Genomic DNA, 20,083 nt, shown 5'->3' on the forward strand with positions numbered 1-20,083 from the left:
TATATGATTCACCAGACATCACAGCATATTTACACATGTATATGATTCACCAGACATCACAGCATATTTACACATGTATATAATTCACCAGACATCCCGGCATATTTACACATGTATATAATTCACCAGACATCCCAGCATATTTACACATGTATATAATTCACCTGACAGCCCAGCATATTTACACATGTATATAATTCACCAGACATCCCGGCATATTTACACATGTATATAATTCACCAGACATCCCAGCATATTTACACATGTATATAATTCACCAGACATCCCGGCATATTTACACATGTATATAATTCACCAGACATCCCGGCATATTTACACATGTATATACTTCACCAGACATCACAGCATGTTTGGCACATGCAGAAATGTGGTTTCAGTGTTATTACCTAACAATACGACAAAGTGGTCGAACTGGTTTGACAAGACATTAAGATAGCATTACAAAATTTGGCACTGGCACGTTATTATTTGCGGTTCGTATGCCTTACACATAATTAACGCAGTGCCTGCTCCCCTATAGTGGCAGTTCACCACAGTCAATGTATATGTGCGCATGCCGATCCATCGCTTCCACATGTGAACGTTACGTGTACATCGAAAACATCCATTAGGAAGATTTTATAGCATACCATGTAATTGTAAGTATATTCTACAGTTTGTACATATTATTATGTTTAAGTATTTATTCAGAATTTGATCGTAAAATGAGACTACAAGTCGAGTCTTATGCACAACACATGTATCGAATATCCCTGTTCAGGGAGCAGCCTCATTGTCATACAGAAAGAGAATTTCATCTTAACGTTATACGTCTATATAACTTTCCATAGGATGCTTTAGTATATTTCTGATATGCTTGGTTTGTAACTTTCACATATCATCAAAACATGGCCTATATACCAAGCAGCTGATCTCATTGTTAAACTCTTCGCCGTAACAGAGACGTATATACGTCACTGGCCATAATAACGGTTTTCCGTTGGTTGTCATGGCAACATCTGTTAGTGTATAAGTAGCTCAGACGTCTGCTATATGATTTGTACATTATGGTGATACCGTTTCGATGGCGATGGTTTATATACACGAATTGAAATCGTACAAGAAACATGTGCCTGAATATATGTGCAAAATGATGTTAGGGGGTCAAAAATTGGTAAAAAATACACATTTTTTTGTTCAAGATTGTATGTGTCTCTAAATGACGATGAATGTATTGAAACATTTGTATACATTTTTTGGAAGAGACCTTACGTATTTGCCCTCCGTACTTCGAATTTGCATATGTAATTGTAATATTTATCAAAATTGTGTATTACTGACTGCGAAAAACTGTCAACATTATTATACTTAAGGTATGTTTCTCTATACGTTGTATTTTGAAAGAGGGCAAATTTTACTTAAGAGTGATTGGATAAAAACTGTTTGAAGAGTGCTAAATATTAGTTATGCCCAAATCCGATGCAACATCATTATGATAATGTGTAATATCCTCACTGCATGGGATACATTTATAAATGTATGTTTTAAACTTGAGTCTGACTTTGTAAATAAATTTCGCAATTTCTTAGTAATTACTAATTTCAATAAATAAATAAATACGTAGATGAGTATGACTGACAGGTAGCCGTCCGAAGCCTGTCATATTCTTCCTTGTTTTCCTCCTGGTGACTCTCACTTTCTAAACTACTAACAAAGAACCCCATTGTTTCATTGTTTTGTCTGGTCCCATTTGAGACCTTTAGTGGAAAATGTACATTTCATTTCAGTAATAATTACCATAACTTTAGTATGCAAATTCAGTACATACACCCATCTTTGTATCCCAACAACAAAGGATTCAAAAGAAAAACAATCCCGCCCTCCCTAGGTAGCAGTACACAGTTTCTCGGTGTGGCCGTGGGTGATTTTTTTGCTCATTAGATTACCCCATTATAAAGGTTTTAATTAAAAAATGAAAAAAAAATCCTTGCTAAAATTGGTCCTGTCATGTTAAAGTGGACAATGTGGGGTTTCATTTTTTTCAGGATAATATTTTAGCTTTGTGTTGGAGATTACTATTTGGGCAGTCTCGAATCTGTGTCTACGCACCAAAAACTAGCTTTACAGGAAGTGAAATTTTCATAGTGTTCACATGTGGTCATGTTATGAAGAATTTCCGAGTTGGAATTTGCTGAAATAAGTACTTTGTTACCATGACAGTGTTGTTGATTGTAAGATAGGTGTTTAAATTAAACTAGAAAGTTGTAGTGTTGGGTTGGAATTAGCAGTATTTTTGCATTTTTAGCATTTTTTCAGTAGGTAACCATGACAATCAAATGTCAGAAATCAGAGGAAATTTTTTTTTTACACAAATTTCATCTCTCTACTGTTAATGTAATTGTTATATAGTTTATAAATATATATACATGTAATGATGTATTTTTCATAACCAATCTGCTATACCTGTATATCTCAAACATGACAAATAATTTCAGGAAAAATGCAAATTAACTGTTTACTGCTACCCTACGATCCATGAGCCATAACGGGAGGAACGCAGAGTGATCTCCCTTCCTCTTACCTTTATGGCTGCCGGCGAGTGCGGAGGTGTCTGAGCTAAGTGCTTTTCTTACTCCTTCTCTTCGTACTGCCATTGTCGTTTGAGTATATTGTTACTCTATTAGTAGTCTATAAACCCATCTCCCAACTTATATTGTGAAATTAAGTATTGTCATTTGTTTATTTTGACCGTATTTCCGGCCGTTTTTTACTCCACGTATTCGAGTGCGTGACTACTTGTCTCGTTGCTCGGATTTGCGTGAAGTTGGAATTTGTTTTATTGCTGCTTTGTCGGCCGTGTTGTACGACCGTTTTATTTATGCAGTGCAATCTTGCTGCGTACGGTAGGCTTTGTGCTCTCGTTCGTAGTTTTTTTTTATTGTTCGAGAACTTCGTTGTTTGACTCCGGAACTGTGCCTTCGGGTATAGGGTCAGGGGCCACAGACTTTTTGTCAGGATTGTCTGTGGCTACGGGGATTAGTGACACTTGAGTTCACTAATCCTGGTGTCAGCGCGGGGTCTGTTTTCCCACCCTCACAGGCCTCTGGCTCTGGGACTTTCCGTCCCAGTACAGATTTCCCAGTGCAGGTTTTCCCAGGGGTTTTCCCCCAAGGGTTTGGGGCTTCAGGCCAGGAGTCCGGTTTCCGGTCTCCCTTTCCCCCGGGCTCAGGGAGCAGGGGTGCCTGCGGGCACTTATTCCTGGGTCGCCCAGGCCAACCTGCGGATGGTTTTGGTAACCAACAGTTACTCAGCAGTTACGGTCGTACATGTCTGGGTTTCCACTTGGTGGGAGTGGCGGTTCATCCTGGTCCTTGGACAGGGTGTCCAGCCCCAGACTCAGGCGGGCCATCTTGGCCAGTTCTGGGGTTACTCTCGGCCCGCTGGACCGTTCCCATTCCCTCAGGGGTTTGGGTTTTACCCCATGCGTCTTCACTCGTGGAACCCATAGGGGTTGGTCTCTCCTCTAGGAAATGTTATAGCAGTGCGGAATCCCCCCAATGTTCTGCTACTTCGGGGCCTTGTTGGCCGGTCCCATAAAGGTTTGCCAGACCTTAAAGACTTCCGCCTCCAGCGCGGACCCGCCGGTCTTCTGTTCCCAGGGGTCGGCTTCGGGTCTCCGACCCAAGCCTACAGCTACGACTGTTGGACGCGCTGCGTCTGAACACCATATAGAGGAGTTTCCCTCTCCGGAGATGGCTCCTCTGGCGGCCCCTGTTCCTCCCAAGGGGACTTTGGTCCCTATTGAGGAGCAGATGGACGTCGAGGGTGCGGGCTCGGCAGAGGAAGACGATGTCATTCGGCCCGGGCTCCGGTTTTAGAGAAGGACTCCTTCTCTACCCGCGCTCCCGGGTTTGCCGGTTTGCAGCTCAGTGTTGGTGATTTGTCGGAGGCTTCAGCCTCCAACTATGCCACACATGACGGGCAGCTGGCCTCTCAACCAGCACAGCTGGAGTTGAGACAGCTGGCTGTCTGGCCCGGCAAATCAGTGGACCAGGTGGTGTTCGATCCCACAGAGCACCACAGGATGGAGAGAATGTTGCACCTCTCCATCCAAGTTCTGTCATACATAGACTTCCTGACAGTTTGTCTATACAGGGTATCCGATTTGCCTGAGTGTCGGTTATCCGAGACGGAACAGGCCGACATACAGGACACGGCAGCCTTGCAGGTTTCTCTGCTCGTCAATGCCGTGTTGGCTAGGCAGTTTTCAGTTCTGAAATTCCGCCCAGTCCAGTTACCCTACCGTTTCCGCTTGTTGAATGCCCCCTTCTAGGGCTCTACCCTATTCAGGGGAGTACTTCCTTGGGTTCGGAGGGATATGAAGGAATTACTCGGTCGCCTCAGCACTTCTGGTGAAGAGGTTTCAGGCTGAGAAGGCCAGTGCCTCGCAGGGGTCAGCGCCTCCTAAGAAGAAGGCGAAGTCTTCGGCTGCTCAGTTTTCTGCACAGCCAAAGTCCCAGCCTCACTTCAACGGCAACAAGGGGAAGTGTAGGAAGGGTAAGAAACCTCCTGGGGGCAAGAAGAAGGGCTCCTGACTATTTCTGCTTCTTGGCCGGGTGGACGGCGGTTCTCCTGTCCCGGGCTCATGTCCTTCTCCCGCAGGCTCAGGCTCCGGGTGGGCAGACGATTCGCTGGTTTGGCAGGGGCTCGATCTGCCCCATCCGGAACTCCCTGTGGGCGGACGTCTCTCTGCTTTCCTTCCCCAGTGGCAGGATATTACAGATGGCGCTTGGGCTTTTGTCGGTGGTCAGGGATTTTCTAGGTGTTCCCCTTCTTCAGGATTCGCCCCTCGCCTCCCGGCCGTTTTTTCTTTCCTCCTCCGGGGGATTCGAAAAGGGCTCGGGTGCTTCAGGAGGAAGTAGGGACCATGCTGCCAAGGCAAGCGATGCCCTTCGGGCTCACGACAGCCCCTTTGGTGTTCATCAAGTTGCTGCAGGTGGTTTCCTTCACTCACGCAGAATAGACGTCCACATCTATTTCGACGACTCCCTCATGCCTCTTTTGGTGTGGGAATCGTTAGTGAAGGACACTCGTCTGGTCCTTAAACTCTTGCTCAGTCGGCTTCATTCCTTCCAGAGAGAAGTCAGAGGTTCCTTCATCTTAGGACTTCGTCTTCCTGGGGAACCATTTTGACAGGGTTCGGGGCTTAGCCCTTCCACCTCTGGAGAAGTTCGAGAAGGTCAGGGCTCTGGCCCTGGCTTTCTTTGCCCTTCTCTCAATGGGTCCTCCTTTAGGAGGTCATGTCTGCAGCATTCTGGCAGGGCAGGGATACCTTCATAGATTTTTATCTGCAATCCCTAGCTTCCCACTCAGAAGGCCTGTATTCATTGGGACCTTTGGTGGTGGCATAGTCAGTGGCTGAGCCTCCTCTTTAGCCCCGGGGCATGTCTTTCCGTACGGCGGCATGTGGGTACACCTGCTCTTTCACAGAGAGGTCCCTTCCTTCTCTTTGGCACTCTGTTCTCCCTCCCTACTACTTTGGTTGTGCTGAAGGGGCTGCCTGGCTTCTAGTCACCACTACGCTAAGACGAATTCGCATACTAAAGTTATGGTAATTATTACTGAAATGAAATTGAGGTTTTTTAATGTAAAACCAATTTTCATGATGTAATACTTACCATAACTTTATGGAGTCCCACCCTATCCTCCCCTCTTCCTTATCTGCCTAGCTGCCCCTCTGTGGGGTACGCCATAAAGGTTATTAGAGGAAGGGAGATCACTCTGCGTTCCTGCCGTGATGGCGCATGGATCGTAGGGAGGGCGGGATTGTTTTTCTTTTGAATATTTTGTTGTTGGGATACAAAGATGGATGTAGGTACTATATTATCATACTAAAGTTATGGTTAGTATAACATCATGAAAATTGGTTTTACATTAAAAAACCTCAATTCTCACTTAGCCAACATTCTGAAATTTACCTCTACTACCTGGCCAACATGTCAAATTTTACACCTGAGTGATTTTCAGCTATAGTCTGTTCCTACTTTCCTTGACAATTCAATTTCAATTCAATTTATTTCTCTTTTTACAAATGTACATAGAGAATGTCATACCAAACACAAATACAACAATTAAAGAGGCAGAAACATTAATAATATATATAACTGATGTCATGGAGGACAAACAATTGAAAATATAAATCTGATGAATTTACACATTTGTTTTAGTAATTAATATTATTTGTATTCTTTAATGATTGGAATTTAATTATATTTACTCTTTTACAATAATATTCACCTAAGTAATACTTCCTTTTACTGAGAAATCTAGAACATTCTAATAAATAATGAAATTACTTACATAAAGTATCTGTTTGGTAAGCCAGCCGGTCACATTAAGATTTTACACAAATTATGTTCTACACTTGAGTGACAAATTTCATCATTAACAGATTTATTATTACATGCCTTGTTGTTTGGATGAATAAACAATAAAAGGAGAAAGTATAATTAAATTCATTTATTTATTTGCTGCCATTTCAAAAAACGGACAAAATTGCGCTGCTTGCGTGCTATCGTAGCCCTACTTTGTACAACCGTAATCCACATAGGAAAACTGATATCGTCAACCTTATTTATACACTTCGTTTGAGTCGAAATTAGTATAAGTCGAAATATTTTTCATAGTCCCTTGAATTTCGAGATAACGGGTTTCGACTGTATGTGTAGTCACAGAAACACCTGGCATGTATATGTACATACATTCAAATGGAAACGAATGCCGTTTGGTACATCACCTGCTCAAGAGGTGTTTCAGCGTAGAATTGACTAGAGTGTAGAGGGGTTGAAAGGTGTGATGACAATTCATGGTGACATATTGATATATGGATCAGCATACACAAATGAGGAGGCTCTAGTCGATCGAGAAAGCAATTTTAAAGGCGTTTTTACAGAGGTGCAAGGAACAGAACATCAAACTCAACAAAGAGAAATTGACAACAATGTGATATATGGGCCATATAATTACCAAGGAGGGACCTAAAAAACCTAGAGCTGTGAGAGAGATGCCAATGCCTTCAAGCAAGGTAGAAGTACAACGGTTGCTTGGTATGACGAACTATGTACAGAAGTTCACACCTAATCTTGCCGAGATTACTAATCCATCATGACAACTTATTAGGAAGGAGTCTATTTGGGACTGTGAAGGAGACCAAGCATTTGAGGATGTAAAAATGCACTGACGAATACAGCTGTATTGAAATAATTTGACTCGACAAACGATATTGTGTTGCAGTGCGATGCATCACAGGCAGGATATGTCTATTACAGGAGGGACACCCTATCTGTTACATATCAAGATCACTGACGCAGATAGAGGAGCGCTACGCGCAGATTGAGAAAGAACTATTGGCGGTAGACTTTGGAGTTGAGAGGTTTGAGTCGTATACTTATGGAAGGAGAGTAATTGTGGAGACTAGAAATAATTCATCAGAAAAAATTAGTAAGTGCTTCAAAATGTTTGCAAAGGATGTTGTTACGCTTGCAGAAATTTGACTTGGAAGTACAGTGCAAACCTGGACCAACAATGTTTATGGCTGATGCTCTCAGCAGAGCGTACCTAAACCGTTCAGAAAAGGAACGAGAGGTAGAATATGTCAACGTGAGTTTATCTATTACAGAAGTCAGATATGAGACACTAAGGAAAGCGTCAGAAAGTGATAGACACAGAGACAGTTGAAACCAGTGATTCAACGAGGCTGGCTGGAGACAAAATATACTTAACCTGACTCTCTTTTTGTGTACTACACATTTAGAGAGGAACTTACTGTTAACAATCGTCTAATACTCAAAGGAGATAGAATAGTGGTGCCTGAAAGTAAAAGGGACAATTTGACAGAGATCGCACTCTTACATCTAGGAATTCATGGTTGTATTAGACAGATGTGCGAATCTGGGTATTGGCCAGGCATGTATAAAGATGTCGAAGAGTACATTGGGAAAATGTGAGACATGTAATTCCTACGGTACAGACCAATGGAAAGAACCTTAATCAGTCATGAAATACCCAGATGTCCATGGGCTAAACTATGATGTGATTTGTTTTACCGCAACAACAAAGCCTATCTGGTCACTGTGGATTATTATTCGGATTATTTCGAAGTCGACAGGCTTTTAGACAAGACTGCATATGCAATAATCAAAACGTTAAAATCACATTTCGTGAGGCATGGAATTCCAGAAACCGTTGTTTCAGACAACGGATCACCGTTTAAAAGTTATGATTTCGACCAGTTTGCAAAATGTATGATTTCGAACATGTCACCAGTTCACCTGCCTACCCTCAATCCAATGGGAAAGTGGAAAATGCATTGAAAACCTCCAACATGATCATGGAGAAGTCTCTCCTTGATGAAAAAGACCCATATCTTGCTTTACTTCATTGGAGGAATACACTCAAGGAAGGGGTAGAATATCCACGGATCACAGATGTTATTTGGACGAAGGACTAAGACTTTGGTTCCAACTTCAGCAATCCTGTTGAAACCACAAACTCCTAAAGACGTAAAACACAAAATTACACAAAGAAAAGAAAAACTACAAATAAACTACGATCAGGGAGTAAAGGAGTACACTGAAAGGAGGAGATGTAGTGAGGATAAACCCTACAGGAAGGTCAAATGTGTGGAGGAAAGGGATAATCCTCGATCAGACAGATATCAGATCATATGTCAGAACTGAGGACGGAAGAGAATATAGGCGTAATCGAAGACACCTACGGAAAAGCAAAGACACATGGAAGGAGGAAGTATCTGAAGGTCCTATTTGTGACAGTCCTATTATAATAGATCAAATCACTGCTTCACCGGAAAGGAGCAGTGATCAGTCAACAATTGTAGCTCCAACACAGGAACAAAATGTGAAGGAGACATCTGAGTGTAAATGTCCATCCCATATTCCGATCCGTGTCAAGAATCACATAGTATAAGAGGAAGTCTAATAAGAAATGGACATGGTTATTTTAGATGTGGACAGTTCTCGTATCTTTAACATTCGAGAATTATTATTAAGTGGCCAAACAATAACCTCCACACGAACTTTGCGAATGTAAACACTTCATTTCTTGTGAAAGGACTGGGCGAAATTACAAAAAATGTACTTGTAGAAAAAGGGGTGTGTATCGTAATATGGTTCGTTTGACGCACTAGCGAATACAGTAAAACACGTTTTTAACGAACACGCTTACAACGAATAAATGGTTATAACGTAGTGTTTTTCATTCCCCGTCAATCGTCCTTTCATTTAATAGTAAAATCAAAATATATAACGAATTTCACATAACGAATTAATGTCTATAACATAGCAGCTTTTGGGTCCGCTCAGGTGAATATCAGTGCTAATTAATAACCATATAACGTAGTGGCATCGGGCAGTCGTCACACCTGAGTGAAGTCCGCCGTTTGTCCAAGATGTATCGTAGAAGAATGTACTTTTAATACTTTGTTTTCTTACGATATTCATGTAGCTATACATTGTACTAGTTCAGCCATGTTGGTACCATATTTCATACTATACAGTGTCTCATAAGCCTTAATAGGCTGGGTGTCCATTTCATAAATGTCGTTAATTTTAGATACTATTTGTTTTATTTTATATGTGATGTGAATTGACATGTGACACTTCTTAATAAAATATTATTGTATTGTATCGACACCCGTGTCCAGGTAAGTGTCAATTACCTACAGGTAAGATTGACGAATAAAGTGAGTTGTTGTAATACGTACCTGCGTTCTATTGTTTTTTGAGTTTTGAGTTATGGAACTGATCTTATCCATATAAAATATTTGCTTTCTGTTCTGTCGTCGCCGTCTCGTAAGCGGAATGCGTTAACAACACTGGGTACAATTGACATGTACTTGTGTCGGGTACATTGTTTTGACGTCACAATGAAAATAAGGCAGATCTTCATAAACACTGGTTTATGTGTCTGTAACCAGACTGTGATCAAGACAAGAGAAACACCTGTTGTATATGTAGTCATATGAACACTTGACATGAATGTATGTATATGTGTAGTCATAGAAACACCTGACCTGTATGCGAACAGATGTATATCCATATGAACACCTACGCGACCGTTCGTCATCAAAGTAGATGTTCCATTTGACGAAGTAAATTGTCGATAATGTTACACCCATATTTGATGTTAGATGTTAGCAATACTTTTTGTGGCAGTTATGGTAGTTATGCATGGAAGAATTTTGCAAGCAATTGGTATATTTCAAAATAGTTACTTACGTATGTAACCAGGGTTTAAAATCACCAGGTGGTGAGCTCTTTAATTCCTAAAATAGACAATATGGATATAAATACAGACACTGTGTATGGTGCCGTGAGAGACGTTTCTCTTTCTCGATCATCTGCACTCCATGACAGGCACAGATTTTTACACTTAAGTATATAACAATTTCTTACTAAAGATATCAAGATGTGAATTAAAAGTGATGTCAAATGAAACACGAAACGTTTAACATAAAGCTAAAGAGATTGAAAAGTAAGAGTTTCATTTTCGACCATCCCCGACATTCTTCCTTCCCCTGCGATGTACAAATGTGCTGTTGTAGCGAGGGACGGTGATGAAGACTTGAACTAGAGTGTTGATATACTGTGTGTGTAGATTGTAGTGCACTGTATTGATTAAATGTCCTATAAAGCGACGATGGACTGTTTTTACTTCCGGACACACTGCGTTCTCACTAAGAAATAATTTATTTCCTTATTGATCTCATGAAATTTAAATGGAGTGACGTATACACAACCAATTTGTTAACAAGATGATTCAAGGAAATATACAGTGTAGTTTTAGTGACATTTGTTAACAAGATGATTCAAGGACATGTACAATGTAGTTCTAGTCACCTTTGTTAACAAGATGATTCAATCTACAGTTTAGGCATGGAAGTTGTACCTGAACCTTCAATTACAGCTCGTTTTCTTACAAAACATGAAAACATTTAGCTTGGTTGCGTGCATATTCAGGATTGAAAGGAACGAAACCATCGAACCAGAATGAACGTTTTTTAACGTTATCTGATCCCAACAATTCCGTGATTTGTTAAGACTAGCGCTTGTACAATCTTTTCTTTAACAGAGAAAAATTCCCAGTGGTGCCTTTTTCATATGATTATTTATTCTTAATATAATCATATTGATGTAGTCTGTAGCTTTATACATCGTTTCTTGTAGCGTATCAAAAACATGAAGGGTATTGTGCACGTGTACGGAACGACGTGAGTACAAATGCATTGATTGGATATGTTATTGTTTGGATGAATAAACAAAAAAAAAGAAGAAAGTAGAATTAAAGTTATTTGTTTATTTACTGCCATTTCAAAACACAGATAAAATTGCGCTGCTTGCATGCTATCGTAGCCCTACTTCGTACAGCCGTAATCAACAGGAAACTGATATCGTCAACCTTATTAATACACTTCGTTTGAGTCGAAATTCGGATAAGTCGAAATATTTTTCACAGTCCTTGATTTTAATAAGCCTATTGTGTTTAAATTCATTCAGTTACTCAAAGTCGAAAATATAAAAGAACTTAATAATTAAGGAAAGTCGGCAAAAGAAAAAGAATAATGATAAAAATTATTAAGAATTTAATTTTCGTGGTTTTCTCCAAAAATATTTTACCAACATTATAAATGATGTGTATGAGTGTCTTTGTCATTTTAACTTTTATTCATCAAATAAGTTGAAATCGAAACTATAGCTAGCCGACGGGGTGTGATTTCCGGGACCCCCCGGTTTCCTCCCACAGTAAGAACCCTCGCGCGCTTTCATCTTGGCCAACAAGAGTGATTAGTATAAATTGAAATAATTTGTTTAGCAATAGTTGTAAAATAAATATTTTGTATAAATGTATTTACGTGATGTCATTTCAAAGCTTGTCGCTTTCATGGAGCTCGTATAAAATGGAATTCGGACGGATACTGGCTGACATTTCTAGATTTTTTTATCTAACCAAGCAAACAGCACAGTTTGGTGGGAACACCAGATCAAATGTGTGCACGGAAATAACATTACTAATTCATAAATAATTAAAGATTAATGAATGTCTGGGGATAATCATATGATCTAATTATACGCCGAATGCCAACGTTACGTGTTCGATACTGACAGTAAGATGTGTTCTGCTAACTAGCAGGAACGGACAACTGATGCAGACTGATTTTGCAATTTTTGTTTATGCGATTCTGATAAGGCCGCAAAACTAGCAAGAATTAGTAAAGCACAAAAAATAGACTCTATATGGTTTATCACTATATCGACCAAGTGATCAACAAGTGCAAATGTCGGAGCATGATTATGTTTTGATTGAAGTATAAACAGAATATTTTTGTGGTGTATAAGTTTATGTTTTGATGTTTTTCAGATTTTGCTCAGAAGATTCATTGTGCCTTCCCCACGTGACATACACCAGACCTTCATATTGCGAATGCCCTATCGCCTGGTTCAAGCTTTATCGTACGTGTCTGTAACAAATTGAAGTGTTTTTAGTCTGTGATCCGATGATGTTTGCAATGCCGAAAAAGACCGTTAGATACCTGATTCTACTGGTTCTTCTTTGTCTGTTACTGTTTCTAATTCTACATAAGCGCAATGGTGCGACATCATCACTTTCAGAATATGGATACGAAGCGCCGACTGTTAAAAAGTTTACTGGAACAAATCTAGTTGAAGAAATAAATGAAAGATTGATTCGTCCGCTCAAAGGAGCCAAATTTAGTGCTGTTGTTACACAGTTCTTGAAGGGGCAGGGCAAAACACCCGTGGGAACAGAAATCCAGACACTTGCTGCCAGTTCCATAAAGCAAAGGGACATATCATTAACGTCAAAAGAAGAAGAAATATTTCGGAAATGCAAGCGTACGGCAGCTGCTGACAGGAATAGGAACATGCCAATGTTCTTTGGTGGAAAAACCCAAGAAATTCGTCGCACACACCATTCATATTTGAACGAAAACTCTTTATTAATGGAAATAGGCGGGAATTGGGGCTGGGATGCCGGTAACTTCTCAAAACTCTTTAATCCAAGGTATATTATTCTGGAACCACTCCAACCGTACGTCGACATATTAGAGAAGAAATTCGAGAATAAAACTAATGTTAACGTGTATAATTTAGGTCTAGGGGGAAAGAACGAATCCATATTGGTTAAGATTGAAGGAAATAACGCGTGCGCCACATCGAAATTTTCTGGGAAGACAGATGGAAATGTTCGTATTTACATAATTGAAGCCACCTCATTTATGACGGGGCTTGGAGTTGGGGTATTTGACGTCGATCTCCTAACTATGAACTGTGAAGGATGCGAGTTTGAGGCTTTAGAGAATCTACTCAGCTCTAATATCATCGAGAAATTCAAGAACATTCAGTGGGGCACTCATAGTTTACTAAAGGGAATGAAAGATCCTGAAGAACGCTACTGTAGGATGACGACTCTCTTAGCCAGGACACATCGACCCACTTATCGGTATAATCTGATTTGGGAGAGCTGGCGACGAAATGATCTCGCCTAAACAAAGATTCACCGAAGTCAGACTAGGTAAACAAGGAATTCAGATGGTTCGCTTCGAACAGGAAACTTTGGAGACATTTTTAAAAATTCCACTGTGTTACTCTTAACACCAGTCCATATAAGTAATATAATGAACGAGTGGTACATTAAATAAACAGCTGTGAAAATGAGGAAGCATTATTAATTTCAAATCTAATTATCTCCAGACATTTTATAGTGGTGTGTTGTCATATCCTATATTGCCTGACGTTCATTCCAAGGATGTACAATTTTGTGAATTGTCGCTCACATTCCTTACACATAGATAGTTCTAAGAGCAGGCCAATGCTATTTTCGACACCTCTGGAATGTCCAGCGTATCAGCTTAATTACCATAACGCACCGAAAAGATGAAAAAGAAGGAAAGGCTGTTGAATCTTATCTTATCAATATATGTCTTTGTATAGATGATGTAAGTTAAATATCAAATCTCGTGTTTCTTATTTTTATGTTTATTTCGAGATCCAAGGTAATGTGAATGTAACTCAAAATTACCCAAACTTGGTGTCTTTAGCAACGATTTACACAATCTAAATTTTGCCTAACTTTGGGATGGTGGGCTAATTAAATCACCCTACGACCGTGATCTGTGATCCGTCCGTGAACAATATATGTTATCACTATTTCCTATGAAGTACAGAATTTATCTCTCAACTTTCTTACATAGGTTTCCCGTTGTCCCTAGTTATGTGAATGAATTTTGGACCAGAATAAGAAAACGGCTGAAATGTTCTATTTTTTTAGAGGAAGTTTAAGATTGCATATAATAAAGAGCAAAGAAAGAGAAAAGAAAAGAAGAGAAAAGATCTAACTTTTAAAGATTAAATATTGGTGGGCGTCAGTATGCCTCTGGAATCTCTAGTGTTTATTTTGTAAATCATATTACGGTTTATGTTGTAATATATCCATGATAATATAAAAGAACATATAGCTAGCCAAAGATCAGTATTTCTGAAGTAGTGCACGTTTTATACGTGTGCGTGTTCTCGTTTATGTAATCATAGAGAAGAACCTTTCCGTGTGCTATGTATTCAATATCAAGATAAGTTTTTACTCACTCATTATTTTCATTATAATTATTATCGATTTGTGTTTTTTTACTTATGTAATCAGAGGCTTTTATCCTGCTATGATGTAAAATACGACGCACATTAAAAAATATAGTATATTATTTTACATAACTATTGTCCTCTAATTTATATGTGATGTTTGATAAGGTGGATATTTTATGTTCTATCGTCATAAATAAATAAAATTTAATTCATGAAATAAATACATTTGTGTTAGATGGTTACTTTATATATTCATGTATATATATATATATATATGTATAATTGTCATAATCCTACAGATGTTCTTCACATTATAATGTTATGTAAGTTGGCTCTTGCATGATTTTGTTATTTGTAATAAGAACTTGAACACCTGGTGACCATCTGTTACCCTATGTAATTTGTATCTCTTGTTATTTGGATGTATGTGTGCGCACGTGTTAGCTAAGAGGGCCGAGTAGGGCAACTCGCTATGCGGTCACGGTTTTAGCTTGACCAGTCAGAGGGGCTGTTCACGTGACCAGCGGCAGTAGCCTTGATGCGAGGCGGTCAGGGCCTGGATTGACCAATCAGCGAGGCGCGCACCTCTTCGTGGTTTTGACCGCGTCATATCTTCATCACTCCTCATAATTTTTCTGTTGATGTGATTACGTTTAATATCTTTCGAAGTCCCACCCAAACCACACTCCCACATTTTGTCTTGAGCCAGCTTATATATCCATGTTTTTGTTTTTTTTTAATTCAAACTTATTTGTGTATGCCGATAATTTGTACCCCATCTTTTTGTTGTACATATAGACTGAAGTTAATGTCATTCAGATCTATATATCATATAACAACAGTGATTAATATCATGGTTGTATTTGAAATGTTCCTGTCATTTAATAAATGACCATTTGACAACATTTCTTTTCCCTGTTGTTTTTTTGTTTTGTTTATAAGACATGTACAACAAATAACAAGCTGCAGTCTCTGAGCTGGGTTACCATGCTAACACAAATGAATGTGATGTCATTCGATTAGCGTCAGTGCACAATCGAGCTCTTATTGGTGTTGTATAGGCTGTATCACGATTTGTCCACCTTTGAAAAATAGCACGGGCAGCGAAATGTCAGTAATCGGATTATAGTCTATTCAGATGAATTTACCTGTGGTTTACTTGTGGTTACCTGTGCCATCTATCCAATGTTGGAAACTGATATCATATCGAACGATAGAAATTTCATTTAAGTGTTCAATAAATTAAGATTTATATCGGCAACAGTCCTGTTGAGAAATCCTCAATCATATCAAAATGTGAGAACAGACACAATCTGGTTCATGAACATTATCATTTTACCGTCATCATGGTCATTTCATTGAGAAATATTTTATTTGTGCAATTTGAAACTGAACGTTTTTAATGCTCGCATGTTGTTTCCTTTGTTTTATACATTATGACATTACTTACTTTACATGACGGGTGACGTCAATGAAGCAAAAGACGCTTACCCTTCTGGAACACCCGATCCTTGTGTCGCACGAACGATGGGCCTTTGACGACTGGGGGCGGGACGAAAGAGGGAAAATCAATGAATTTCTTTAAAATCTATCTGGTTCTTCAGGAATTGCAAGATATTGTCGATATTTTGTTTGAAGCATTCTTGGGTGATGGGAAATAAATTTTTTGTATAGAGCGCGGGTTTCCACCCACGGGGGTCTGATAGACGAGGCCAAACAGGGAAAATCTAACACCAAAGTAGGTTTAGTTAATTTTCTTATCATTAAAAAATATTATGTTTTGCATTATCGACTTAAATATCTAAGTTAGCGATACAGGCCCTCTGGGCCTCTTGTTTGAATCATGGCTTTGTTGATGATGAAAAAATACACACCTTGCCAAAATTAGTTCACAGTATTTGTAAAAAAAAAACTCTTTGTTTGAAAGGATTTGTATTTGCATGTTATTTATGTTTTCTTTCCGCGATATGAAGTTGAGTGTGCGTAATACTCATAATTCTGTATGCCTGCTAGTTTGCGTGTTGTAATAATGATTCTCATTTTAGATTAATTTTGATTTACATTAATATTCATTGCGGATATCGTCTGTGAAAATGCGCCCGTCACATAGACAGGCTCTTGTATATTTCCAAGGTATCCATGTAAATGTTTTATTTTGTTATTTTTTTCAGAATTTTCGATATTTTCATCGATTTTGTGTATTAACACACTAGTATTCCATTTTTATTTTCTTATTTGTTTATTTGTATTATACGATCTAATTGTGTTATTGTGTAGAATATGTTACCTGCCTGTGTTCGAAATAGATTTATCTCAGTCGACATTCTATAATAAATTTAATGTGATATTACAGAATGTCAGCGATACACTGAGATAAATTGATGTTGATGTTGATTCACTTTCTCGGACATTGTTTTATCAAAAATTCCGAAATCTTGCACAATCGTTTTTTTTTCAAATTTTTTGGTTCAGTTATACTACCTTTCTTTGTGGTGATACGTCAGAAAGACAATTTAATATGGTATCATTTTAATAGTGACTTCACTTGGTATCAAATATCGTACAAATGTACCAGATAGATCGAAGGAGACTAAAAAATCCAGCAATGGGTAGGCCATGATATTTCCTTGTTACATGTACAGTGTATAGTATTGTTAAGATTACTTTTTTCAGTGTATTTTATTTCATTTTGATGTCCTGTAAAAAATAATAATAAACAAATTTGTATCTCAAAAATAGTATGTCTGGAATGTGTTGACAGTTGCTGTCAGTAGTGACTTATTTGTACTAGACCTAGAATGTTCCCTTCATATGTACGTTGATGTGCTTTCCTTTTTTGTCAGTAATATATAACATTTTGTAAAATAACATCTTTAATACAAAACAGCATTTAATGAGACGTAGATATTTGATAACTTATATCTTTTTCTAAAAACATGAGAAGCATAAATGACAAATGAAACCCATGATTCAGACAATAAGTGAAAAGTTTGATACCATTAAAACAATTGATACTCATTATATAGAAGGTAAAATCCTGAATTTGAATATTTGATACACGGTAAAGAAATTTAAGATCATTGTTCACCTTCGTATATTATTTGTAGATTTTACAAAGCGCCATTGTAGAGAACAAAGATGGGATGAAGCTGTCGCCACACGTAATTATTGTTGTATGATAATTTAGTTAAAAAACTAAAGGCCTTTATTGATCTTGTAAATATTTCTTCACAATAAAAACAAATCAAATTTTGAAGTGTTGTATCTTCTGTGTGATGACCATTGTTGTTTGTGCTTTCATTTTTACAAGGATATAAGACATATAAGGACATTTTGAATAAAATACTAGTTGAAATCCTAGTTGCTAAAAACGTTAAATCTGCCTTACACGGATGGTGAGAAGCAGGAAGGAAGCATTGGAATTTGGGAGTTTAATATGGAGAGATGAGATCGGAAAAATGAAATAGTAAAATACGGAAGCTAATGTTACCGGTAATGTCATTTAATTAGATTTAAGATATACACACAAAGCTTTCTGACTTTTTTCATTTCTTGAGGAACCATTTAGTTTCATATTTGAATTTTTGACTTAGAAATGACTTGTGTTGACGATTAACCTGACCCGTTACTTGATGATCAGTAAACGTGACTTACCATAGCGTATACATGTACATACATGTTATCTGGGTCGTGGTACATCATCGTTTATGAAGAGGTATATGAACGTACATTTGTATACTGCAGAAATGAGGATGTGTTTTCTAACACGACTATAACCAGTGTGACAGTGTACAGGATATAATTCTGTTTATACCTGCATTTTATGATGTCTGAGAACGTATTTCTTTCTTTCAATGTATTCTGTGAACTCGTTTTATTGGTAGTTGGTTAACAAATTCATATGTATTTAAACGAGGGAAACTTAAAACCATATGAACTAGTCAACCGGATTTACCTCTATTTCAGTTGACAAGTTAATACTAGTCGCCTATGTGTGTCTGAAGTTATTTTTTGTAAATGCTAGTGTTACGTCGTTAGATACATTTTACTTGTTAATATATTCAAAACTTTGGATCTGTTTTTGAATATATAAATCATTGCAATAGGTAGGAACGTTTTTTAAAAAATTCTTTTGTAACAAAATCTTTATTAGCATTGCTTGCTTGAAAAAGAAAAGGAAATGACTAATATACTTTTAGAGGTATCTGGAAAGAAAATGAAACCTTTGGCAATTTCCGTTTTTATTATGCAGTTTATAATTTCTGATAGAATTGCACGAGTTCAAAAATAGGGCGTAACATAAAGCATTTTCTATAGGGGAATCATGTTTCTACAAAATTAGGTTTTCATATTATACCACTTTTGTGTGAGCTCATACACTTGATATATGAAATGGTTATCTTTAACGCGACCTTCCGTACAAAGACAAAGATAGAAAGATCTCAAATGGTAGTGTACGGGTAAAATATCTTAATGTGTTTGTTTGCGTTTAACTGTAGATATTGTGTAAAATATTGTATGTGTGGTACGATGTTAATTACTTTTGCTTCGTTTTTTTTCTATTTGAAAAGTAAATCTGATTCAGTAAAAAAAATGAAGATGGAAAAACCAGCAATGCATTGTCGGAATTTTTATCACTATATTTGATTTCAATTTAGGGAAATGAAAGCCTAGTTCGAATTTGAGCCTTAACACGGGCTGATGATATAGAAGTATTGGAAATGTGTATTGTATATGTTTTATGCTATTGTTTAGATAATGTAATATTTTCAAAATAGCTTGTATTCGATCTAAACAACAGATTTTATGAAAATCAACTCGAAATATGTGGGCAAGTGATCACAGGAACGTAGGGTGAATTTAGATGGGAGTAATTTACTCGTTCAGCGTTATATAGCTCCCGTCCAAACACGTGAAAGTTACGGTTACACTGATCATGAAAATGTCGGGTCTCCAGGAGACCGTGTTGTAAGGGGAATCTTTATACAATTCAATGTATATTAATTCCACATTTCATATTGGTGTGTATGCACACAGTAAACGTGCAACCTCTTGGATTAACAAAGTGTTTATAAGAGACATGTGATATTCATTGATATTTTGACAGACATTTAAATGACAAAGAAAGTGTGTTTCGTTCACGTCACTATGAAATACATTAACTATTTCATTTAGACATCAATCGAAACTGGAGTTGTACATTCACTAAAGGACGTGTGCTGAATACAGAAAATCCTGATGAACGATCTATTGAATAAGTCAATGATAAAAGAACTTAAGCGAGTATGAGATGAATAAATAACGAGTGATGGAATGAAGAATTGAAAGATTGAGAAAAATGGACGAAAGAGTGAAATGATTGAATCATTAATGAAATTTTAACAATTTGAAATATTTGTTGAATGCAATAT

At 37.9% G+C, this 20,083-nt stretch overlaps 1 protein-coding gene across 1 annotated transcript; it reads left to right on the plus strand.

The window, feature by feature from the left end:
• The first annotated feature begins 567 nt into the window (after positions 1-567).
• Positions 568-17,928, plus strand: LOC132555267 (uncharacterized). The gene is made up of 2 exons (XM_060219621.1): positions 568-659; positions 12,436-17,928. Exon 2 carries the CDS (start codon positions 12,572-12,574, stop codon positions 13,580-13,582), a length of 1,011 nt encoding a protein of 336 aa, XP_060075604.1. The 5' UTR covers positions 568-659; positions 12,436-12,571; the 3' UTR covers positions 13,583-17,928.
• Positions 17,929-20,083: the final 2,155 nt, after the last annotated feature.

The sequence above is a fragment of the Ylistrum balloti genome, unplaced genomic scaffold (assembly GCF_031769215.1).
Source record: "Ylistrum balloti isolate Yb309-2 unplaced genomic scaffold, AGI_CSIRO_Ybal_v1 Utg370466, whole genome shotgun sequence".
NCBI classification, from domain to species: domain Eukaryota; kingdom Metazoa; phylum Mollusca; class Bivalvia; order Pectinida; family Pectinidae; genus Ylistrum; species Ylistrum balloti.

Bases quoted from the DNA above. Each gene is read 5' to 3' on its own strand.
- LOC132555267 (XM_060219621.1), top strand. From the start codon at position 12,572: ATGATGTTTGCAATGCCGAAAAAGACCGTTAGATACCTGATTCTACTG.